Source organism: Coregonus clupeaformis, chromosome 1, assembly GCF_020615455.1.
Source record: "Coregonus clupeaformis isolate EN_2021a chromosome 1, ASM2061545v1, whole genome shotgun sequence".
Classification (NCBI taxonomy): Eukaryota; Metazoa; Chordata; class Actinopteri; order Salmoniformes; family Salmonidae; genus Coregonus; species Coregonus clupeaformis.
This window is the reverse complement of record NC_059192.1, coordinates 28,034,785-28,057,905: the sequence shown is the minus strand read 5'-3', so window position 1 is coordinate 28,057,905 and position 23,121 is coordinate 28,034,785. Positions and strand designations below refer to the sequence as shown.

Below are 23,121 nucleotides of genomic sequence, written 5' to 3'. Positions count from 1 at the left end.
CAACCTGTTGTTTCCTAGCAGGCCAAGCAGGGGCACAGAGAAAAGCTGCTTTTTAACATCTTTAATTATACTTTTTTGGAAGGACATTATTTAATTCATATTGTAATTCATTTTAGGTCACATTTCATAAAACTCTGGAACAATGGACAGATACTTAAAAACCAAACAAATTACACAGGCATGCTATTTCTAAGCGGTTCCTTAAAGCTGCAAAATGTAACTTTTTGGGCGACCCGACAAAATTCACATACAAATGTGAGTTATAGATCTGTCATTCTCATACCTGTTTCATACACTCACCAAGTTTGGCTTTGGTCCCATGTTCATTAGCTAGGTCAGGGCCTTATACAGTGCCTGACTCATTTTGTCTCCACGAGGTGTGAGACAGTTTTAAGAATGTTTTGCAAATTTATAAAAAATTAAAAACTGAAATATAACATTTACATAAGTATTCAGACCTTTTACTCAGTACTTTGTTGAAGCACCTTTGGCATCGTTTAGAGCCTCGAGTCTTCTTGGGTATGACGCTACAAGCTTGGAACACCCGTATTTGGGGAGTTTCTCCCATTCTTCTCTGCAGATCCTCTCAAGCTCTGTCAGATTGGATGGGGAGCGTCGCTGCATAGCTATTTTCAGGTCTCTCCAGAGATGTTTGATCGGGTTCAAGTCCGGGCTCTGGCTGGGCCACTCAAGGGCATTCAGAGACTTGTCCCGAAGCCACTCCTGCGTTGTCTTGGCTGTGTGCTTAGGGTTGTTGTCCTGTTGGAAGGTGACCCTTTGCCTCAGTCTGAGGTCCTGAGCGCTCTGGAGCAGGTTTTCATCAAGGATCTCTCTGTACTTTGCCCCAATCATCTTTCCCTCGATCCTGACTAGTCTCCCAGTCCCTGCCGCTGAAAAACATCCCCACAGCATGATGCTGCCACCACCATGCTTCACCATAGGGATGGTGCCAGGTTTCCTTCAGACGTGACGCTTGGCATTCAGGTCAAAGAGTTCAATCTTGGTTTCATCAGACCAGAGAATCTTGTTTCTCATGGTCTGAGAGTCCTTTAGGTGCCTTTTAGCAAACTCCAAGCGGGCTGTCATGTGCCTTTTACTGAGGAGTGGCTTTCGTCTGGCCCCTCTACCATAAAGGCCTGATTGATGGAGTGCTGCAGAGATGGTTGTCCTTCTGGAAGGTTCCCCCATTTCCACAGAGGAACTCTGGAGCTCTGTCAGAGTGACCATCGGGTTCTTGGTCACCTCCCTGACCAAGGCCCTTCTCCCTCGATTGCTCAGTTTGGCCGGACGGCCAGCTCTAAGAATAGTCTTGATGGTTCCAAACTTCTTCCACTTAAGAATGTTGGAGGCCACTGTGTTCTTGGGGACCTTCAATGCTGTAGATTGTTTTGGGTACCCTTCCCCAGATCTGTGCCTCGACACAATCCTGTCTCAGTGCTCTACGGACAATTCCTTCGACCTCATGGCTTGGTTTTTGCTCTGACATGCACTGTCAACTGTGGGACCTTATATAGACAGGTGTGTGCCTTTCCAAATCATGTCCAATCAATTGAATTTACCACAGGTGGACTCCAATCATGTTGTAGAAACAGCTCAAGGGTGATCAATGGAAACAGGATGCACCTGAGCTCAATTTCGAGTCTCTTAGCAAAGGGTCTGAATACTTATGTAAATAAGGTATTTCTGTTTTTAATTTTTTATAAATGTGCAATAATTTCTACAAACCTATTTTCGCTTTGTAATTAAGGGGTATTGTGTGTAGATTGCTGAGGAATTTGTTTTATTTATTCAATTTTAGAATAAGGCTGTAACGTAACAAAATGTGGAAAAAGTCAAGGGGTCTGAATACTTTCGAAGGCACTGTATCAAACTCGTGGCTGAGGACAGTTCTACAGCCCTATAGGAGGTCTGGGTTAAATCAGGGGAGGAGAGGAACTGAGTCAGGACTGGATTAGGATTAACAAAGTTAGTTCTCAGCAAGGTCACAGACATATTCTTCATTGTGTGTGCTTAATTACACTACCATGTCAGACATGCGGGGGTGAGACTGCATGCATTACATTTCCTTTCCTACCCCTCAGTTCCAACTCCAGACAAAAAAAAACTACTGTACTGTGTAGGTGATTCACAGTGTGTCTGACCTCCAACGATGAGACACCACAGGTGGGAATAATATTAATCCGTGGGAGGTATAGTGGAGGAGTAAAGCCTGTTCTGAGACCCACACAGTTGTTCATAACAGGATGTTAGTGTTATCCTAGAACAGGGAGTGATATCGACCATAGGGCTGGCACAAGAACCGTGAAAAAGAAAAATATCAATATCTTCTTAATAATACATTCATTTTAGGGAGGGGGCGATACAACTTAATTTTTTTAAAAGCAGTTTTTCATTTTTACATGAAGAGGGTAAAGTTGGTAATTCTTTTACGAGCAGTACGGCACGGTCGGGAGGAGAAGCTTCATTTCCAAAAGTTCCAACCAGTCAATACCATTTGTTTTTGAGACGGGGTTGTCACCAAAGCTGTGTTGTATTCATTAGGTATGTACTGTATGCTGTAGCTAATTTTCAAAGATGCATTACATGCATTAAAAATATATATATATATATATATATATATACTATTATGACAATAACCATGGTCATTTGTATGACAATTAATTGTTCCCCAAAACTCCATAATCATCACAGCCCTAGTCGAACAATTGAGCTACACACCTGCCAACAAAATTACTGGGCAATAAGAATTGTATGTCTTACATGTCTTACATCAATTTTACACAATAAGTGAGAACTGAAATCCCTCATGTGCATACTGAACACACACACACACCCCACACACACAATGTCTTTGTCAGGAAAATTAGGCCAGTGTAGACCAACAGCTGTGTCCCTGTCCTCATTATAATAATCTACGGTGTGAAACCGGTTTGTACACTTTCTCACTGCTCATCCCTTCCTTCCCCACTGCTTAGAATATGCCTGTCAATAAGTCTATCTGACACAAAACAACCAATCAATATCCTCCAATCCTAGAGGGGACACAGAGAATAGAGCAGCTCACCAGCCCAGCCCAGGCAGGCAGGCAGGAAGCATTTAGACAGACAATGATGTTGGGTGTGATTTCATGAGGAAGTCAATATTTGGAGATCTATCACAGACACCATGATAACACACTCCCCACATTCCCCTGAATGAGAGCCAGTCAACATCTGATGGATGACCTTTGACCTACATTACAGTACAGAACCACTTCAGAACATACTCTAGTGTTTCCCATTTACTATGTTGATACTGGTATACTAGTAACTAGACATGCAACACAATGTCACAGTGCTCAGTACATATAAAATAGACTAGGTGATTACATGTTATCAAATAAGAATTACATTTTCATCTACAGTGTATCAACAGTCTTGATAAAGCACAAAAGCATCAATTTACTTTTTAGTAAGCAACTGAGAAAAAGTTTGTGTTAGTGGGAACAACAATGTACATCATTATCCATGATGATCTGACCATTGTGAGGTGCTCACATCATTATTGAAAAAACTCTTCCACAGTTATTGTGAAAACAGTGCCACCTTGAGACAGAGACATAACCCTACCAATCGTGGAAAGGTAAAAACCAACGTCACTAAAAATGTTCACTAGATGGCACTAAAACCGAATGTATCTGATATTGCATACCACAGGCTGTCACCAGGAGCAAGAGGATAACAGTTCTTCACAGCTTTATAGAGGTGAATACATTTTCATTAGATTCAAATATGTACTGCACTGACACAAACATTTACTGAATGAAGACAAATGACTGATGATTGGTTGAAAGAAATTTATAATAAGAACATTGTGGGACCTGCACTGTTAGATTACAGTGCAACCTTTGATATTATTGACCATAACCTGTTGTTGAGAAAACGTACACTACCAGTCAAAAGTTTGGACACACCTACTCATTCAAGGGTTTTTCTTTATTTTTACTATTTTTTACATTGTAGAATAATAGTGAAGACATCAAAACTATGAAATAACACATATGGAATCATGTAGTAACCAAAAAAGTGTTAAACAAATCAAAATATATTTTATATAAGAGATTCTTCAAATAACCACCCTTTGCCTTGATGACAGCTTTGCACACTCTTGGCATTCTCTCAACCAGCTTCATGAGGTAGTCACCTGGAATGCATATCAATGAACAGGTGTGCCTTCTTAAAAGTTAATTTGTGGAATTTCTTTCCCTCTTAATGCGTTTGAGCCAATCAGTTGTGTTGTGACAAGGTAGGGGGGTATACAGAAGATAGCCCTATTTGGTAAAAGACCAAGTCCATATTATGGCAAGAACAGCTCAAATAAGCAAAGAGAAACGACAGTCGCAAAAACCATCAAATGCTATGATGAAACTGGCTCTCATGAGGACCGCCACAGGAATGGAAGACCCAGAGTTACCAGCCTCAGAAAATGCAGCCCAAATAAATGCTTCACAGAGTTCAAGTCACCGATACATCTCAACATCAACTGTTCAGAGGGGACTGTGTGAATCAGGCCTTCATGGTCGATTTGCTGCAAAGAAACCACTACTAAAGGCAACCAATGAGAAGAAGAGACTTGCTTGGGCCAAGAAACACGAGCAATGGACATTAGACTGGTGGAAATTTGTCCTTTGGTCTGGAGTCCAAATTTGAGATTTTTGGTTCCAACCGCCGTGTCTTTGTGAGACGCGGTGTGGGTGAACGGATGATCTCCGCATGTGTGGTCCCCACCGTAAAGCATGGAGGAGGAGGTGTTATGGTGTGGGCGTGCTTTGCTGGCGACACTGTATGTGATTTATTTAGAATTCAAGGCACACTTAACCAGCATGGCTACCACAGCATTCTGCAGCTGTACGCCGTCCCATCTGGTTTGGGCTTAGTGGGACTATCATTTGTTTTTCAACAGGACAATGACCCAAAACACACCTCCAGGCTGTGTAAGGGCTATTTTACCAAGAAGGAGAGTGATGGAGTGCTGCATCAGATGACCTGGCCTCCACAATCCCCCAAGCTCAACCCAATTGAGATGGCTTGGGATGAGTCGGACGGCAGAGTGAAGGAAAAGCAGCCAACAAGTGCTCACCATATGTGGGAACTCCTTCAAGACTGTTGGAAAAGCATTCCAGGTGAAGCTGGTTGAGAGAATGCCAAGCGTGTGCAAAGCTCTCATAAAGGCAAAGGGTGGCTATTTGAAGAATCTCAAATATAAAATATATTTTGATTTGTTTAACACTTTTTTGGTTACTACATGATTCCATACGTGTTATTTCATAGTTTTGATGTCTTCACTATTATTCTATAATGTAGAAAATAGTAAAAATAAAGAAAAACCCTTGAATGAGTAGGTGTATCCAAACTTTTCACTGGTACTGTATGTTATATGGCTTTTCAACCTCTGCCATTTCTTGGATTCAGAGCTACAGTGAGGGAAAAAAGTATTTGATCCCCTGCTGATTTTGTACGTTTGCCCACTGACAAAGACATGATCAGTCTATAATTTGATGGTAGGTTTATTTGAACGGTGAGAGACAGAATAACAACAAAAAAATCCAGAAAAACGCATGTCAAAAATGTTATAAATTGATTTGCATTTTAATGAGGGAAATAAGTATTTGACCCCTCTGCAAAACATTACTTAGTACTTGGTGGCAAAACCCTTGCTGGCAATCACAGAGGTCAGACGTTTCTTGTAGTTGGCCACCAGGTTTGCACACATCTCAGGAGGGATTTTGTCCCACTCCTCTTTGCAGATCTTCTCCAAGTCATTAAGGTTTCGAGGCTGACGTTTGGCAACTCTAACCTTCAGCTCCCTCCACAGATTTTCTATGGGATTAAAGTCTGGAGACTGGCTAGGCCACTCCAGGACCTTAATGTGCTTCTTGTTGAGCCACTCCTTTGTTGCCTTGGCCGTGTGTTTTAGGTCATTGTCATGCTGGAATACCCATCCACGACCCATTTTCAATGCCCTGGCTGAGGGAAGGAGGTTCTCACCCAAGATTTGACAGTACATGGCCCTGTCCATCGTCCCTTTGATGCGGTGAAGTTGTCCTGTCCCCTTAGCAGAAAAACACCCCCAAAGCATAATGTTTCCACCTCCATGTTTGACGGTGGGGATGGTGTTCTTGGGGTCATAGGCAGCATTCCTCCTCCTCCAAACACGGCGAGTTAAGTTGATGCCAAAGAGCTCGATTTTGGTCTCATCTGACCACAACACTTTCACCCAGTTCTCCTCTGAATCATTCAGATGTTCATTGGCAAACTTCAGACGGGCCTGTATATGTGCTTTCTTGAGCAGGGGGACCTTGCGGGCGCTGCAGGGTTTCAGTCCTTCACGGCGTAGTGTGTAACCAATTGTTTTCTTGGTGACTATGGTCCCAGCTGCCTTGAGATCATTGACAAGATCCTCCCGTGTAATTCTGGGCTGATTCCTCACCATTCTCATGATCATTGCAACTCCACGAGGTGAGATCTTGCATGGAGCCCCAGGCCGAGGGAGATTGACAGTTATTTTGTGTTTCTTCCATTTGCGAATAATCACACCAACTGTTGTCACCTTCTCACCAAGCTGCTTGGCGATGGTCTTGTAGCAGATTCCAGCCTTGTGTAGGTCTACAATCTTGTCCCTGACATCCTTGGAGAGCTCTTTGGTCCTGGGAGCCAGAAATCTTTCTGATTGAGAGGGGGTCAAATACTTATTTCCCTCATTAAAATGCAAATCAATTTATAACGTTTTTGACATGCGTTTTTCTGGATTTTGTTGTTGTTATTCTGTCTCTCACTGTTCAAATAAACCTACCATTAAAATTATAGACTGATCATTTATTTGTCAGTGGGCAAACGTACAAAATCAGCAGGGGATCAAATACTTTCTTCCCTCACTGTATCTATCTAATAGAACTCAGAGGGTTTTCTTTAATGGAAGCCTCTCTAATGTCAAACATTTAGGGTGTATTGTACTGCAGGGCAGCGCTCTAGGCCCTTTACTCTTTTCTATTTTTACCAATGACCTGCCACTGGCATTAAACAAAGCCTGTGTGTCTATGTATGCTGATGATTCAACCATATACGTACCAGCAACCACAGCTAATGAAGTCACTGAAACCCTTAACAAAGAGTTGCAGTCAGTTTTGGAATGGGTGGCCCGTAATAAACTGGTCCTGATCATCTCTAAAACTAGGAGCATTGTATTTGGTACAAATCATTCCCTAAGCTCTAGACCTCAGTTGAATCTGGTAATGATTCAATGGTTGTAAAGATGGGGAGAGGTCTGTCCATATTCAAGAGATGCTCTGCTTTTTTGACACCACACTCCAAAGAGCAAGTCCTGCAGACTCTAATTTTGTCTTATCTTAATTATTGTCCAGTCATGTGGTCAAGTGCTGCAAATAAATACTTAGTTAAGCTGCAGCTGGCCCAGAACAGAGTGGCACGTCTTGCTCTTCATTGGAATCAGAGGGCTGATATTAATCACAGGAGGTTGGTGGACAGATACGTGGTAATGGCTGGAGCGGAATATGTGGAAAGGTATCAACAACATTAAACAAATGCTTTCCATGTGTTTGATGCCATTTCATTCGCTCTGTTCCAGCCATTATTATGAGCCATCCTCCCCTCAGCAGCCTCCACTGATATTAATACTATGCATGCCAGTCTCTCTTGGCTAAGAGTTGAGGAGAGACTGACTGTAGCAATTCTTCTTTTAATAAGAAACAATGTGTTGAAAATTCCAAATTGTTTGCATAGTCAACCTACACACAGCTCTGACACACACACTTACCCCACCAGACATGCCACCAGGAGTCTTTTCACAGTCTTCAAATCCAGAACAAATTCAAGAAAGCGTACAGTATTATATAGAGACAATTATTGCATGGAACTCCCTTCCATCTCATATTGCTCAAATGAACGTCAAACCTGATTTTAAAAAACTGATAAAGCAACACGTCACGCACAGCACAACGCCTCTCCCCTATTTGACCTAGACATTTTGTGTGTATGTATTGATATGTAGGCTATGTGTGCTATTTTAAAATGTATGTAGTTCTGTCCTTGAGCTGTTCTTTTCTATTCATGTTTTGTATTATCTCATGTTTCATGTTTTGTGTGAAGAGTATCTGCTGCCTTCGCAATAGCTAATGAGGATCCTAATTAAATACCAAATAGATTTCAGTTTATTCTGAAGTATTTTAAGGATTTCACTTTGCTATCACTTCATCAACTGTTCTGATTACCTGTTGGCCAATTCCTCTTTTATTGCTCTTCTCCATAACTGTAGACATTAAACTCACTATACTCAACATTAGCTTTATTCAAGTTGTGAATATTAGACTATTGCACCATCAGTCCTGACACCAGTTGGGAGCACAATACTAAAACCAAACGTGTTCAGACTCAGACTGCCATTTCAACACTACACACGTTGTTTTATGAATGCAAGTTTCAAGGCCACCACTTCCTTTCTCTTCTACTCAACAATGGCAGGTTTTTACTGGAAACCAGTCCCACTGACTAAAAACAGACTGGGGTTTTGTTGTAAACTGAAGTACCGTTACAAAACTAGGTTTTACGTGAGAGCCTTCACAACTGTTAACCATATAGTGCCACAAGCTCCAACCACCATCAACTATTTCTGTTTAGTGTTTTCAGTATGCAGTGACCAGAGCTCCACAAGTACAGAAATACATACACTATTCTGGAGAATTACTATTACCTCCATCCTGTGACACAGCAAACTGCAGCTCCTGTTGATGAAGCTAATACGAGGGGGGGGTTCATTCTAAATGAGAATCACCAGAATGTGTTCTAGTTCCACTCCCATCAATCATGGGAAGAGGACATGACCTCGCTCAGTCCCCTAATGATTGTAATTCTGTCAACTGTGTGCTGTGCATGTAAATACAGTTGGTTTTCTGTCCATCTTAAATGTAAACTGATTTGGGTGGGACCTGTCTTTCGGTCTATGTAAGCTAAAACACAGAATACATGTGGTTTCTGAGGAGCAATATGAAAATGACTGTACTATTCACAGCTTATTTGATGAACATAGCCAGCTAACTGAGCCAGACTTAAACCACATGAATGGATATGAGAGAGAGAGAGGGAAGTCCCAGAGTACTCATTCTGAGACAGAAAAATTGATTCATTCAGGCCAGGGAAAAGACAGAGCTTTGAGTTGTAGAGTAAATGTAACACTAGGGCTTAAACCTTTTGGAAATGTGTTGTTAACTAGAGACAGCCTGTCCTTGTCTCCTGTCCCATATGAGCTGAGTGTGCTGAATTGGATAGATGGCGGTTTGCATTCACCTCTTCCAGTCGTTGTATATCTGTGGTAAGGAAAGGAATGCAATCTAAACTGAACCAGTGCACTTGGGATAATGTCTGTGAAACAGGTGCTACATTCTAGATAGCTCACGCCCCCCTATCTTCTTGTCACTCAGAAATGAAAGTCTATGACTCGGCACTCTAGTCTCATCACAAACCTGGGTCCTATAGAAATGTAGATAAATAATGTATTAACTACGCATTCCGTTCATATTTATGATGGGCAGTATGAAATGTGCGTAACGTGCATAATAAGACAGTTTTCCAAAGGGCTTTGTTTGTCAACGGTTCAAAGACAATTCGTTTTCAAAAATACAAAAAGCAAGCTAGACTTCTCTCATGCTGACATCGCATACTTCCTTTTATCTCTGCAAACCGCCCTTTACAAGAGTGCTCTGTAGTCTCCACATTTAAAAAAAATTATCAGCTAGCGTCATACGTGCTTCACTTCCGAAATGTCAATTTCAGAGGGAAGTTATCGTTCAAATGTATCCATAAATATGTACATAGTCTTATTGCTGCACCCTAGTTGGCCCTTGTGTGTACATTACTTATATTTCCATTCAAGTACCACTGTATGGCTTCCTCAAACTACAAAATATTATTTAATATTATGTAGAATATTCGTAGTCTTCATGTGTGTCTAGTCACTAACAAAAATATATCAAATCTGTTATTTCGCATGTAATTACTACTTACCCATTATTAAAAGTAGTGCAGAATATTTCTGGTTTGCGCCAGTTCAGGAACGAGTTAGGTGGATAATACATTTTGACCAAGTTATTTCGATGTTGGCAAAAGTCCTTCTAAAACGGACTAAGCAGTGTAGCTACCTAACTGATCGAAGTCCTGCCTTCTCATGTACAGCAACACTAGGCGTTTGCAGTTCTGCAGCCATTCATAGCTTTGGAGTAGAACTGTGACACTTTTCTTCGTAGTTGGTCACACCCACCTTACTCCACGAACTGCCAACTTTGCCATTCAAATGTTGTCTTAATTGAATGTCTGTTTGTGCACATATGTAGGCACTTTTATGACAACTTAATCGGGGGCAGACTGTGACCAAAAATCGTCCCTGCCATTTCGAACACACTGTACAATTTTTTTCCATTGAGGCCCCCACACCTGTCCATTTTTTTCCTCAAGGTCCCCACACCAGCTAATTTTTTCTCGAGGCCCCCATTATTTGCCAGATAATTATAATTTTGTGCCAAAAATCCAAGTTCGACAGGTCCACTAGGCTAAAACTGGACCAGCCCATCTGGCATTTGCCCGAAATGCCAGATGGCCAGTAAACACGACTAGAATAATAAAAAATGTAGCCTATTTATAAACTGGACATTTGATTCTCTTTCTGCATGCAATAATTTTTTTAGCATTAAGGACCAATATACATTTTTTATTTATTTGTTTTGTGTTATTGTTATGTATACTGGCCTTGTTTCAATGTTGACTTAGGAAGTGAGAACCTCCAGGGCCACAGGGTGTGTACCAGTATGACATACATAGAATGTCTTGTGTAAACAGCCCGCTCCCTAGGGCACTGATTCCCACACACTTATTAAAGGCATCACCTTTGAAGGTCATAAACTCATGAATACACCCACTCGCTCTACAGTTTCGGTTGGCCATTGACCTGTAAAATCCCATGACATGTTTGGAATATGAAGTTGTAGATCCTATTACACATTTCATGGATGTCCACAGAAGAACAAACCAAATGGCAATGTCATACTTCTTACAGAGGAAAAAATACACAGCATCACTGCCTCTTTGTACCAGCTTCGGAACTGGTTGCTGCCTCCCCAGAGAATTTGCACTATTACTCACTTCACTTTGCTGGTTGCCACAATGTTCCAAAACAGTATTCAATTATACTGTATAGAAACTACAAGAGAGAATCAGTTACCCACATTGTACTTGCAGCATGCCACACTCCCCTTCCAATAAGTTAAGAGAAAAGTTGCACCACTCAATTTAAAAGGTCCAAAGCAGCCATTTTTTTATCTCCTTACTGTGATTGTTTTCAATTAAAACTGTCTTTCTTTTTTTTTTTTTACAAAAATTGCTTCTAAGTAAAGGGCAAGTTCTCAAGCAAGAATTTGGCTAGGACTGTATGAGTGGAATGAGTTGGGAGGGGAAAACTGAAAAATGTGCTGTTATTGGGGGAGAGGTTTGGAACTTTCTTAATGGTCTATTAACTCATTTACTGCATCCCACCAAAACAGGCTGAAATATCAGCCGGTATTTTCAAACAGCACTTACACTGAAAGGGCATTATCATCATTTTCACAGTATTATTCTAACCTTAAGTGTGGAAATGAATATAAAATACTGGAAAATAACATTTTTGACTGCACTGGGCCTTTAAATTCCTCACATTCTCTGATGGTTCTCCCTTGCAAAATCAAATACTTTTGTGTGTGTCTGTAATGTTCACTGAACCACATGACAGCATTCCTGCTAATATGGTATGTATGCAATCCATCTGAAACAGCTCTGTGTGCCTTTCATGCAAGTTGGTCCTACAGATGCCACAAAAAAGCTATTGCCAAAGTAGTTTTTTTAGAGCATGACTGTATACCATGGGGACACAAACAGCTAGGCCCTGTATAACATGGTCAAGATGAGGACACAAAGCTATTTGGGTATACGGTGCATTCGGAAAGTATCCAGACCTCTTGTCTTTTTCCACGTTGTTGCGTTACAGCCTTATTCTAAAATTGACTGATGAAAAAAAATAAAATAACATCTACACATTATACCCCATAAAGACAAAGTAAAAACAGGTTTTTAGAAATGTTTGCATATTTATTACAAACAAAAAACAGAAATACCTTATTTACATGATGCGAAGGTTATTTGCTGCATGGAAGAGGTCTGAATACTTTCCGAATGCACTGTACAAGGCCAAAAGAAAACAGATTTGTATGGGGTGAAGTGGGTGTGGTATTTGTTGCAGGATGTTTTCCATTATACTGTGGAATGTTCCCAGAGCAGTTATGTTGTCAGATCACAGCTCAGGCCAATGCATTCTGTTGCACCACAGCCCACGCACTACCTCCCAACACATACTGCAGAGACTAAACTAATATCTGAACAACTTTTCCGGAACAACTTTTCTGATAATTAATTTAAGGTAACAGTCTAGACTGTATCCAGTGCCGGAACGTCTCTTGTAATGGAAAATACAAAATGGCAACACTGCAACTACACAGAGTTAGCCAAAATAACATGTACAATGCTTGGTCATTCACATCCATGATAGTTAATAGCTTTACCTTTAAATACATTCAGTGCAAATACTTGTCACTTACACTAACATTAGTCTCAAATCACATTTTATTTACTGCATTATTATATATTGAATACAAACATAAGTACAGTACAAACATTTGACATAATCTGTATCAAGAAAGCCTTTACAATGAAATGTTATATCATATCAGGTCCATTTCTTGCGAGCTGCAACAAGCAGTACAGAGTGACCCTTGTGGGTCAAGACCAGGGTAAAGTCAGAGACCAAGGTTAGAGGTCAAAGGTCAGGGTAATATCAACAGGCCAGTTGTCCGGTCCAGAAGCCTGCAGTCCCTAGGAGCAGAGGGCCCAAACGCAGCAGGGCGCGTACAGGGATGCCCAGCTGACTGAACTTCAACAGGAGCTCAGGGAATGATGTACTTCCTGTGGAACCAGGTGAGCAGATTGGTAGAGACATGAGTGAGACATGACTTCTCCACACATGACACAAAAGGAGTCAGATAAGAATCCAGCAGTCAGCCAAAAGAGAGACCACCATAGTCAAACATGTTAGGTTCAAACTAAACGTAAATCTAACGACAACATTTAGCTAACAGTTGTTTACCTTCCAGGTGTGTGGCAGACATCTTACTGAGGCAGGGGATGGAGTGGTAAACCAGGAAGCACGCCAGCATGTTGGACAGCATGTCCTCAGTAAGGGACTGGCCACTCATGTATGACCTCAACACATGGCTGTTATCTGTGGAGACGGGGGAGGGGTTTCACACACACGTCAGATGCAATCATGGAATGGACCTGATTATTTGTCAATAACAGCTGGTGCACGATGTCTAATATTAAGGAAGTCTTGAGGTATTGCTCGCCTGAGGTAGAGTACCTCATGATAAGCTGTAGACCACACTATCTACCAAGAGAGTTTTCATCTATATTTTTCGTAGCCGTCTATTTACCACCACAAACTGATGCTGGCACTAAGACCGCACTCAACGAGCTGTATAAGGCCATAAGCGAACAAGAAAATGCTCATACAGAAGCGGCACTCCTAGTGGCCGGGGACTTTAATGCAGGCAAACTTAAATCTGTTTTACCTCATTTCTACCAGAGGGAAAAAAACTCTAGATCACCTTTACTCCACACACAGAGACACATACAAAGCTCTCCATCCCCCTCCATTTGGCAAATCTGACCATAATTATATCCTCCTGATTCCTGCTTACAAGCAAAAACAAAGCAGGAAGTACCAGTGACTCGCTCAATACGGAAGTGGTCAGATGATGCGGATGCTACACTACAGGACTGTTTTGCAGGCACAGACTGGAATATGTTCCGGGATTCATCCAATGGCATTTAGGAGTATACCACCTCAGTCACCGGCTTCATCAATAAGTGCATCGACGACGTCGTCCCAACAGTGACCGTACGTACATATCCCAACAAGAAGCCATGGATTACAGGCTACACCTGCACCGAGTTAAAGGCTAGAGCTGCCGCTTTCAAGGAGCGGGACACTAATCCAGACGCTTATAAGAAATCCTGCTTTGCCCTCAGACAAACCATCAAACAGGCAAAGCGTCAATAAAGGACTAAGATTGAATCCTACTACACCGGCTCTGACGCTTGTCGGATGTGGCAGGGCTTGCAACCTATTATGGATTACAAAGGGAAACCCAGCCGGCCAGTGACGCGAGCCTACCAGACGGGCTAAATGCCTTTATGCTCGCTTCGAGGCAAGCAACACTGAAGCATACATGAGAGCACCAGCTGTTCCGGATGACTGTGTGATCACACTCTCCGTAGCCGATGTGAGCAAAACCTTTAAACAGGTCAACATTCACAAGGCCGCTGGGCCAGATGGATTACACCAGGACGTGTACTCAAAGCATGTGCCGACCAACTGGCAAGTGTCTTCACTGACTTTTCCAACCTCTCCCTGACCGAGTCCGTAATACCTACATGTTTCAAGCAGACCACCATAGTCCCTGTGCCCAAGAAAGCGAAAGTAACCTGCCTAAATGACTACCGCCCCGTAGCACTCATGCCGGTAGCCATGATGTGCTTTGAAAGGCTGGTCATGGCTCACATCAACACCATCATCCCAGAAACGCTAGACCCACTCCAATTCGCAAACCGCCCCAACAGATCCACAGATGACGCAACCTCAATCGCAATCCACATTGCCCTTTCCCACCTGGACAAAATAAACACCTATGTGAGAATGCTGTTCATTGACTACAGCTCAGCGTTCAACACCATAGTGCCCACAAAGCTCATCACTAAGCTAAGGACCCTGGGACTAAACACCTCCCTCTGCAACTCGATTCTGGACTTCCTGATGGGCCGCCCCCAGGTGGTAAGGGTAGGCAACAACACATCTGCCACGCTGACCCTCAACACGGGTGCCCCTCAGGGGTATGTGCTTAGTCCCCTCCTGTACTCCCTGTTCACCCACGACTGCGTGGCCAAGCACGACTCCAACACCATCATTAAGTTTGCTGACGACACAACAGTGGTAGGCCTGATCACTGACAACGATGAGACAGCCTATAGGGAGGTCGTCAGAAACCTGGCAGTGTGGTGCCAGGACAACAACCTCTCCCTCAATGTGAGCAAGACAAAGGAGCTGATCGTGGACTACAGGAAAAGGAGGGCCGAAAACGCCCCATTCACATACGGGGCTGTAATGTAACAGGTCGAGAGTTTCAAGTTCCTTGGTGTCCACATCACCAACAAACTATCATGGTCCAAACACACCAAGACAGTCGTGAAAAGGGCAAGACAATGCCTTTTCCCCCTCAGGAGACTGAAAAGATTTGGCATGGGTCCCCAGATCCTCAAAAGGTTCTACAGCTGCACCATCGAGAGCATCACCGCCTGGTATGGCAACTGCTCGGCATCCGACCTTAAGGCACTACAGAGGGTAGTGCATACGGCCCAGTACGTCACTGGGGCCAAGCTTCCTGCCATTTAGGACCTATATACTATGCGGTCAGAGGAATGCCCCAAAAATTGTCAAAGACTGCAATCACCCAAGTCAGACTGTTCTCTCTGCTACCGCACGGCAAGCGGTAACGGAGCGCCAAGTCTAGGTCCAAAAGGCTCCTTAACAGCTTCTACCCACAAGCCATAAGACTGCTGAACAATTAATCAAATGGCCACCCAGACTATTTGCATTGACACCCCCCCACATTGACTCGGTACCGGTACCTCCTGTATATAGCATCGTTATTGTAATTTTATTGTGTTACTTTTTTTTTTTAACGTTTTTTTCACTTTAGTTTATTTAGTAAATATTATTTTTATTTTCTAAACTCTATTTTCTTAAAACTGCATTGTTGGTTAAGGGCTTGTAAATAAGCATTTCACGGTAATGTCTACACCTGTTGTATTCGGCGCATGTGACAATGTTTTTTATTTTTTATTTGATTTATTAATAATGTAACACTATCACATAATCTGTTTTCTATTGATGGTTGCCACTTGCCAATATTTATTGAGAAAGAAAGCCTGCCATAGCAACCTCCCATGTTTCCCACGTCTTTACAGTTGTCACACCCAAAGACATGTTCTGGCACGTACAGTCCCATTGACAGGAACTGTGTGTCACAATACAGGTACACACTTCTACAAACTGTACTGTTTACATTCAAATGTACAGTTCATTCAAATTGATGTGTTAACAGTCTATCCTCTGTGCCTCTCCCACTGTGTTGAGACTGCTCACCAGTGAGCCAGCGGTCCAGGGTGCCATCGGCAGAGTTCTTCATGACAGGCAGGAACTCAGAGCTGAGCAGCAGCCCCCTGCCCTGTGCCCCCTCCCTCAGTCTGGGCTGCAGCACCCTGCTCTCACACAGCTCCAACACTAGTCTCATCTGCCACAGAGCAAACGTCTCACACATCTCCGTCTGCGCCAGGGTTCGTACCGCCTGGGGGAGAAAACAGTCAACACACACACTAGGAGATGACATTGGAGAAATACAATCGAGAGCACATTGAAATGACATCAGTTTGCATTGGGAAAAGTCAATCTATGAAAACTATTATAGATCTGTCATTCTCATTGAAAGCAAGTCTAAGAAGCGGTATATATGTTCTATGTACGCTGTTTCTATGCTTTCCATGCTTAAGTTAGGTTTTTTGAGTCTTTTACTTTTGGTTATGGAAAATATATTTCACAGCAGTTTAGATGGTGAATGATTCTCTACACTATACTTGCTTGTTTTGTCACATAAACTGAAATTAGGCGAACTATCAGAACTTTAACAACCAGGAAATGGCAGAGCAATTTCTGCATAGCGCATCTTTAACTAACAGTAATACAGTTGCATTCTATGAGTGGGAGCATGTACATCAGGGCTCTCCAACCCTGTTCCAGGAGAGCTACCGACCTGTACGTTTTTACAGCAACCCTAATTTAGTGCACATTATTCTAATAATTAGCATGTTGATAAACTGAATCAGGCTAGTTACAACTGGGGTTGGAGCGAAAACCTACAGGAGGTTAGCTCTCCAGGAACAGGGTTGGAGACCACTGTTGCTAATGTATGAGTCATTTCTATGTTTCTTACCTGATCAATAGCGATGTAGGTAGGCAGCATCTCAGGGTTCTCCTGAGTGACACACTCATATAGAATGGCAGAGAATAAGGCCAAAGTGTCCTGTTTCTGGACAAAGACAACAACAGTAAATATAAGTGCCATTCAGTGCGAGCTTATCAATTGAACAATCAGAAACAAAACTTTGGAATTATAAAATAGGTTTCAATAATTGAAATAAAATCATGAACAAAAGGATAGAACCAATCTCCTTCAATTTCAGTGTATTCAAAAAATAAAATCTCCAACATCTCCAATTATATATACTGATGCAATATGTACCTGGTGGAAATGGGATTCAAATTATTAACAAGTGCATTCACAAGGGGAGTGACATAGGCAGTCTAAGTCAAAAGTTTCCTTTGTGTAGGCTCCGTGTTTGAATGTTAAACTATAGCTGCCACGTGCCTCCTGCTGCACCATAGTCTGCTAATGAACTCACATGTTTCACACTCTCCGAGGCTTTACAGAAGTATTCAGCAAAGGAGACCAAGGCAGCGTCAGAGGTGAAGGTTGAGATGGCCTCGGGCTGTGGGAGAAAAAAAAACGTGCTACAACAAGGTCTGCTGATCGTGCCTAAGGGAGGCACTCACACTGAAGGCTATGGGAGGTTTCCAATGAGGGATGCTGTATTGCATCTAGTGGGACATATTGACTGAGAAGGCTATTGGGTCATAGGCAGGTACGGAGGTTGACATTGAGTGCACAGGGAAGTAAGTGGTCACACATACTGTCAAGAAATATTGGTTTCGTTCCGCCACTCCAGAGTGATGTCACGTGACTACTCCTTGTTATACTGGGATTATATGAGCATCAATATAACCTATTTTTAGGCCCTTTCTGAAGCATGAATGAGACTCATTATACTAGGTCTGTTATATTGATTTCAGCTATTCAATTTCCTCAACGTTGACATACATGTGTGTACTGGTCTATGTATGCCAGCCATACTCAACAGGACCTTTGCCACCTAAGACATTTGTGTGACCAGACCTTCTCAAATAGACCATATGACCTGTATGGTAAAGTATGACTGAACTTTCTATGTATACAATATTAATATAGTACTAAAGTAGCACTAATGTAGAAACATGTTGTAGCTTTTTTGCACCATAAAAGGTTTGGACTGTTGTCCAGACTGTCCAGTTTTGTGTAATCGGAGGGCCAGGATGTTTGTACCTTGAATGTGCGGACTTCTGAGTTCCTGTTGTTGACATTGGGGGCTAATAGACTCTTCCAACCCCGAGGGTCGTCCTTATAGGGCAGCTGACCCGCACGCAGCTTCACATACAGAACCCCATCTCGGGACAGAATGGACCTACAACACATATATAGAGAAATATATAGTCAAATACACAGGAACACACATTTTGGGTCACCTGTTAGGATGGACATAACAATGTGCTGCCATTATCACCCATTATTGCAGCACATCACAAACTCTCTGTATCGTAAAGACATCAAAGGGCATTGACCTGCTAAGTTCTCACCCACAGAGATATCATGATATGAACATGTACATTGGGCCAGAAACTTTTCACAGACAAGTGGTGGACTTACTCTAGATGTCGAGTCCCTTTACTCATGTCTATGGACAGCTCCCAGTATCTTGGTCCTTTTACTTTAATCTGTAAGCACATTAAAACAAGTAGGTCAGCCAATCATCTTTTCAACTTTATTTTGAGAACAATGTGAAAAATATATGATTTTCTTGTAATAGTTGAGTTTGACCATCCTAAGTGACCTTTCCCTGTACTTTGTTATAAAGAGGAAGTAAGAAAAGCGTATCAATTGCATACACTGACAAATTGCATTACTCATTTTCAAACAAAATGTTTGTAATTCTTAATGTTGACATCAACCATCCTGCTTTACAAGACTAAACTAGCAGAATGATTGTGCAGCCTGACTACATTTTCTTCTACCTTTTTGAGGAGCTGCAGCTCAGGCAACATGGTGGGGGCCATCAACTCCACTGTAGTCTCTTCATACCACGGAGTCTCCTGATAAGGAGAAAAACACAATAAATATGCTCTGAAGACATTCATGAAGAAATTAACACAGAAACAAATGAACTGAAACATGGACTAAAGCTGTGTGCACAAAATAAAGAAAATGTAAATTCACCATTTACACATTTTGCTATTTTTTTCATTAGTCCACTGTCGATACAGTCCCAAAATGTTTTGCATGTCAGCAGTCAAGTTTTCAAGATATTGGATTTTGAAGAAGCGAAGTGACACTTTGCCACATCATCATGTGACACTTTGCTTCTTGAAAGTCCAATATCTTGGAAACTTGACTGCTGACATGCAACAAACACATTTTGGTACTGGATCAACAGTGGAATAATGAGCAAAATACCTTAAAGTTTTTGAATGGATTTTTCCTTTAACAGTGCGCATGTAATGCCATTTTAGGCTAATAATGAAATGACATACAGTACAAAAGCCTCCCCAAATAAGGCTAAGTAGAGGAAGTGACAACAAATAACGGCTATGTTCACAGGAACATTTATGACAAAAGAGAGCGCTTAGTCAGACACCTATGACGCTTTCAGTAAATGAGAGCGAAAAGGTTCAACTTGAGTTCTCCTGTGTAACAAGATCACTATTCAAAACAGGGAAGTCAACAGTTGCTTGTTGTTACTACTATTAGCAGGGCCAAATTCTGAGGTATTGCATGTAGCTTAAACTTCTGCTATTGCCTCTTACTAATACAAGTGCGCAATGTACCAATCAGCTCTGTAGTGAAGGATCAGATGTGTACATGCAAAACTGAAACTGGGAAGTGCATTCCAAAATGTTAACTTCCCCTCTATGAACACCTGTTTAGTTTAATCATTTTCAAGTTCATGGGTCTCCAGTGATTGATTTAACACGTGGCGTTAATTCTGAATGAATGAGTCAGACTCATCTTAAAGGTATCACATATGAAGGTCATAGCAGACAGAGCTAGGATGACAGTAACTGGGCGTTATGACCACGCATTGGCCTCAACAGGTTGTATTTTGACTGGGGACTAATTCATTGAGTTGAATACCTTGTAGGTGACGTCCAGCAGGGCGTAGCAGGGTTTCAGTGTGTCCACATCGACTGGGACCAGCAGACGAGGCTCAGCCGCCAGGACTCCCAGGTGACGCAAAGCCTGCAGGTGGTACCTGAAGCACAGAGTTCACACACAGGGACACTCAATGAAGGTCCTGGAGGGCCACAGCATTGCTGCTTTTCACCCATTCCTTCTAAATCAAATCAACTTGATTCAATCAACAACTGAGTCAGACCCGGCCGGAACTGACCAGATGAGTGAACATTGTCTAATCAATTACAAATCAATTGATAAATCAACTAGCAGGTCGAAAAGAAAAATCTGCAATACTTCAACACGAGAGGGCCGGAACTGAATAGCCCTCATCTATATGGTATGCTTTAACTACTCTTAATTATGGTCATTGACTTAGCGCTCTTGACTTTTACAGCTCTGTCAGTAGAAGCTCTGATGGACTTTCTTATCTCGCCTCATGTAACACTCCCTCCCCGTCTCACGCCCCATTTTTCAATTGTTAAAATCTACAGCTCAAAACAGCAATACCTTCAAACAGTCCACCCCCCAAATTCATTATGGCCATTGAAAGTCTATGCTTTACTTTAGAACACTGTCTGTCCTGCCATTTTAGAGCTCTGATAAGCTGTACCTATTTGTTGTATTTCCTGAGGTTGTGTGTCTTACCGGTTGTCTGTGCTGTGGGCAGGGAAATGGGGGTAGAGAGCACAAAGCAAGGCAGCGATTGCTGAGTTGGAAGTGCTGAGAGTGTACCTGGGAGAAGACAATGGGATAACATCAGACCACTACATCATGGATACAGACATACATTTAAACAAACAGGCACATCACATCAGTGTTGATGTTGGCACATATTCCAATAGAATCCTTCTTTTGTGAATAGGTCCAAAGAACAAATGACGAATTTGGCCAGGGCAAAACAGTTTTGAATTGCTAGGCACCTGACGTCATTTGTGCTCATAAAAGCCCTACTTTAAAAAAAGAATGGCTGCTCTTAAGTGTGTGCTTAGGCTGGTTCAGACCATTGTGTCGGCTTGGAGAGAAAAATCACTTGTTTAGGTTAGTGTAGGGCAGGCATTGCCTCGCCTCCTCTTAAAATACCAACTGAAGAGATTAGTTCTCAACCCACGAGCTGCCACTCATCCAGTCTCCATGGCAACAGATAAAGAGAAGTGGCTGGGATGTTCCTGTTTTTACGAAGTGTATTACAGACAGAGGTGAAAAAACAGCACTATATTTACTACACGAGTCAGCTTGATAACAAGACCCACAAACATAGAGAGCAACAGTCAACCTCTGTTTGCTCAACACTGATCTCATCTTGAACTGTAGATTAACATATTCACAGAGAATGGCTGTTCATTTAGCTCTTCTCAAATTCATTTTCAGAAACCTGTCCCTGAGCAATATTTCTATGTTTGAATTGACCCATTCCCTATGCTGAGACTAGGCTCACTTGCTGAACTCTGTAGCTACACAAAATGAGAAGATAATTGTTTCACTTCAGGTTCCATGATGAGAGCCAGACTGGCAGGGCTGTATGGTGATTGGTTACTATGCAGGATGAAATAGCTCTCCACAGACCACATCCAGAGAGAGAGAAAGAGATTGAGTGAGTGAAAGAAGAGATTAAAGGAAAGACGCCATGTGTCTGCTCCCCTCTACAATCTTTCCTTATGCAGGCGTATGTTGATGGCAAGAATAGGCTGAGAATACTACAATAAGGCCATTCAAATTGCAACCTTGAAGTTCTGGGCCTGCAATTGTCAGCCCTAAAATAAGACAGCAAGTCTAAAATCAAAGGGTTTGAACAGTAAATGTTGATAAGGAGGCAGATTTAGCATCAGTAATGAGTATTGTTACATAAAAATAGCTACACCATAGTCACCGTTTGCATAGCCCTGGGATATTTGAACTATTTGTTATGAAGAACACTTACATAACCGGACTCCCCTCACACGTCCGCTCATTATACACGTGTTGTTCCATTATCTAAGTCTGTAGCAAAACATACAATCCATATCCATACGGATACAAATGACAGGTGAAAAGGTAAAATATCCCTTGACTGGATTATGTTTTACTTACTTTCAATGCAAAAGACAGTACAAGCAATATTTCTGTCAGCTATGACCATTGGAGGCTAGTTGAAATCTGTTGTGGAAACATGTCTCACCTTCCTCCTCCCAGGAAGAGCAGGCCCAGGGCCATGTGGTGGGCCATGTGGAAGCCATAGTTCATCTCTCCACTGGTCCTCTTGTGGAGGAAGCGGCAGAGCTGCAGCACCTTCAGGTTACCAGAGCCAGCCATCACCATGGACAGGGCCAGCAGCACCATGCTCAGACATGTCTGCAGGTTATAGTGGCCCGTCTGGCAGAGGAGACACACAGAGACACAGATTTACACATACGCAGAAAGTGTCAACGTAATAGAGAAAATTGGTTGTGGTGATTTGGATGCAAACTTTGAGCTTGACCGTATTCTATTGGCTTAAAATTGACATTATGGTTGGGTAGAAGTATGAAAGCAGTGCAACTTACAACCGTCGCTGTCGCTGATGTCAAACACTGCATGAAGCTCCTTGCAAACTTGTACTGTGAGAGAAACAGAAGGGTTACAGACGAACTAGCCAAATAACTAACTTATTTTGAAGTTTGCGCTTCTTACCAAGCAGTCGAATGCGTCAGAGTTGGCCGAGCCAGCGAAGCGAAATCCCACCGCCATGCATGCTCCAGCGATTATGTAGTCATGGGCTTGGCTGAGGACAGGAGTCATCACACACATCATTATGGGACTGTCTCATATCCAGCCATGCGGAGAGAGCTAAGGAAACTTGTAGTAAAGTTAGTTTG

The 23,121-nt window shown here is 42.2% G+C and overlaps 1 protein-coding gene and 1 long non-coding RNA gene across 5 annotated transcripts in view; both read right to left on the bottom strand.

Annotated features, from left to right (window-relative positions):
• Nucleotides 1-10,244, bottom strand: part of LOC121571862 — a 42,598-nt gene extending 32,354 nt beyond the window's left edge. Inside the window, exon 1 of the long non-coding RNA XR_006001772.1 lies at nucleotides 10,056-10,244. This is a non-coding gene — a long non-coding RNA (uncharacterized LOC121571862). The remainder of the gene's footprint in view (nucleotides 1-10,055) is intronic.
• Nucleotides 10,245-12,680: 2,436 nt separating this feature from the next.
• LOC121571865 (anaphase-promoting complex subunit 1) overlaps nucleotides 12,681-23,121 on the bottom strand; it is a 46,092-nt gene continuing 35,651 nt past the window's right edge. For 3 of the 4 annotated variants that reach the window (XM_041883620.1, XM_041883640.1, XM_041883631.1), the window contains 13 exons: nucleotides 22,937-23,027; nucleotides 22,810-22,863; nucleotides 22,446-22,639; nucleotides 20,936-21,022; nucleotides 20,249-20,366; nucleotides 19,132-19,209; nucleotides 18,767-18,834; nucleotides 18,386-18,524; nucleotides 17,649-17,735; nucleotides 17,180-17,275; nucleotides 16,336-16,537; nucleotides 13,219-13,353; nucleotides 12,681-13,037 (listed from right to left, as the gene is read on the bottom strand). In XM_041883620.1, the coding sequence (XP_041739554.1) occupies nucleotides 12,910-13,037; nucleotides 13,219-13,353; nucleotides 16,336-16,537; nucleotides 17,180-17,275; nucleotides 17,649-17,735; nucleotides 18,386-18,524; nucleotides 18,767-18,834; nucleotides 19,132-19,209; nucleotides 20,249-20,366; nucleotides 20,936-21,022; nucleotides 22,446-22,639; nucleotides 22,810-22,863; nucleotides 22,937-23,027 (1,477 nt within the window). In that variant the 3' untranslated portion in view covers nucleotides 12,681-12,909. The remainder of the gene's footprint in view (nucleotides 13,038-13,218; nucleotides 13,354-16,335; nucleotides 16,538-17,179; nucleotides 17,276-17,648; nucleotides 17,736-18,385; nucleotides 18,525-18,766; nucleotides 18,835-19,131; nucleotides 19,210-20,248; nucleotides 20,367-20,935; nucleotides 21,023-22,445; nucleotides 22,640-22,809; nucleotides 22,864-22,936; nucleotides 23,028-23,121) is intronic. The other variant, XM_041883647.1, reaches the window with a different exon arrangement.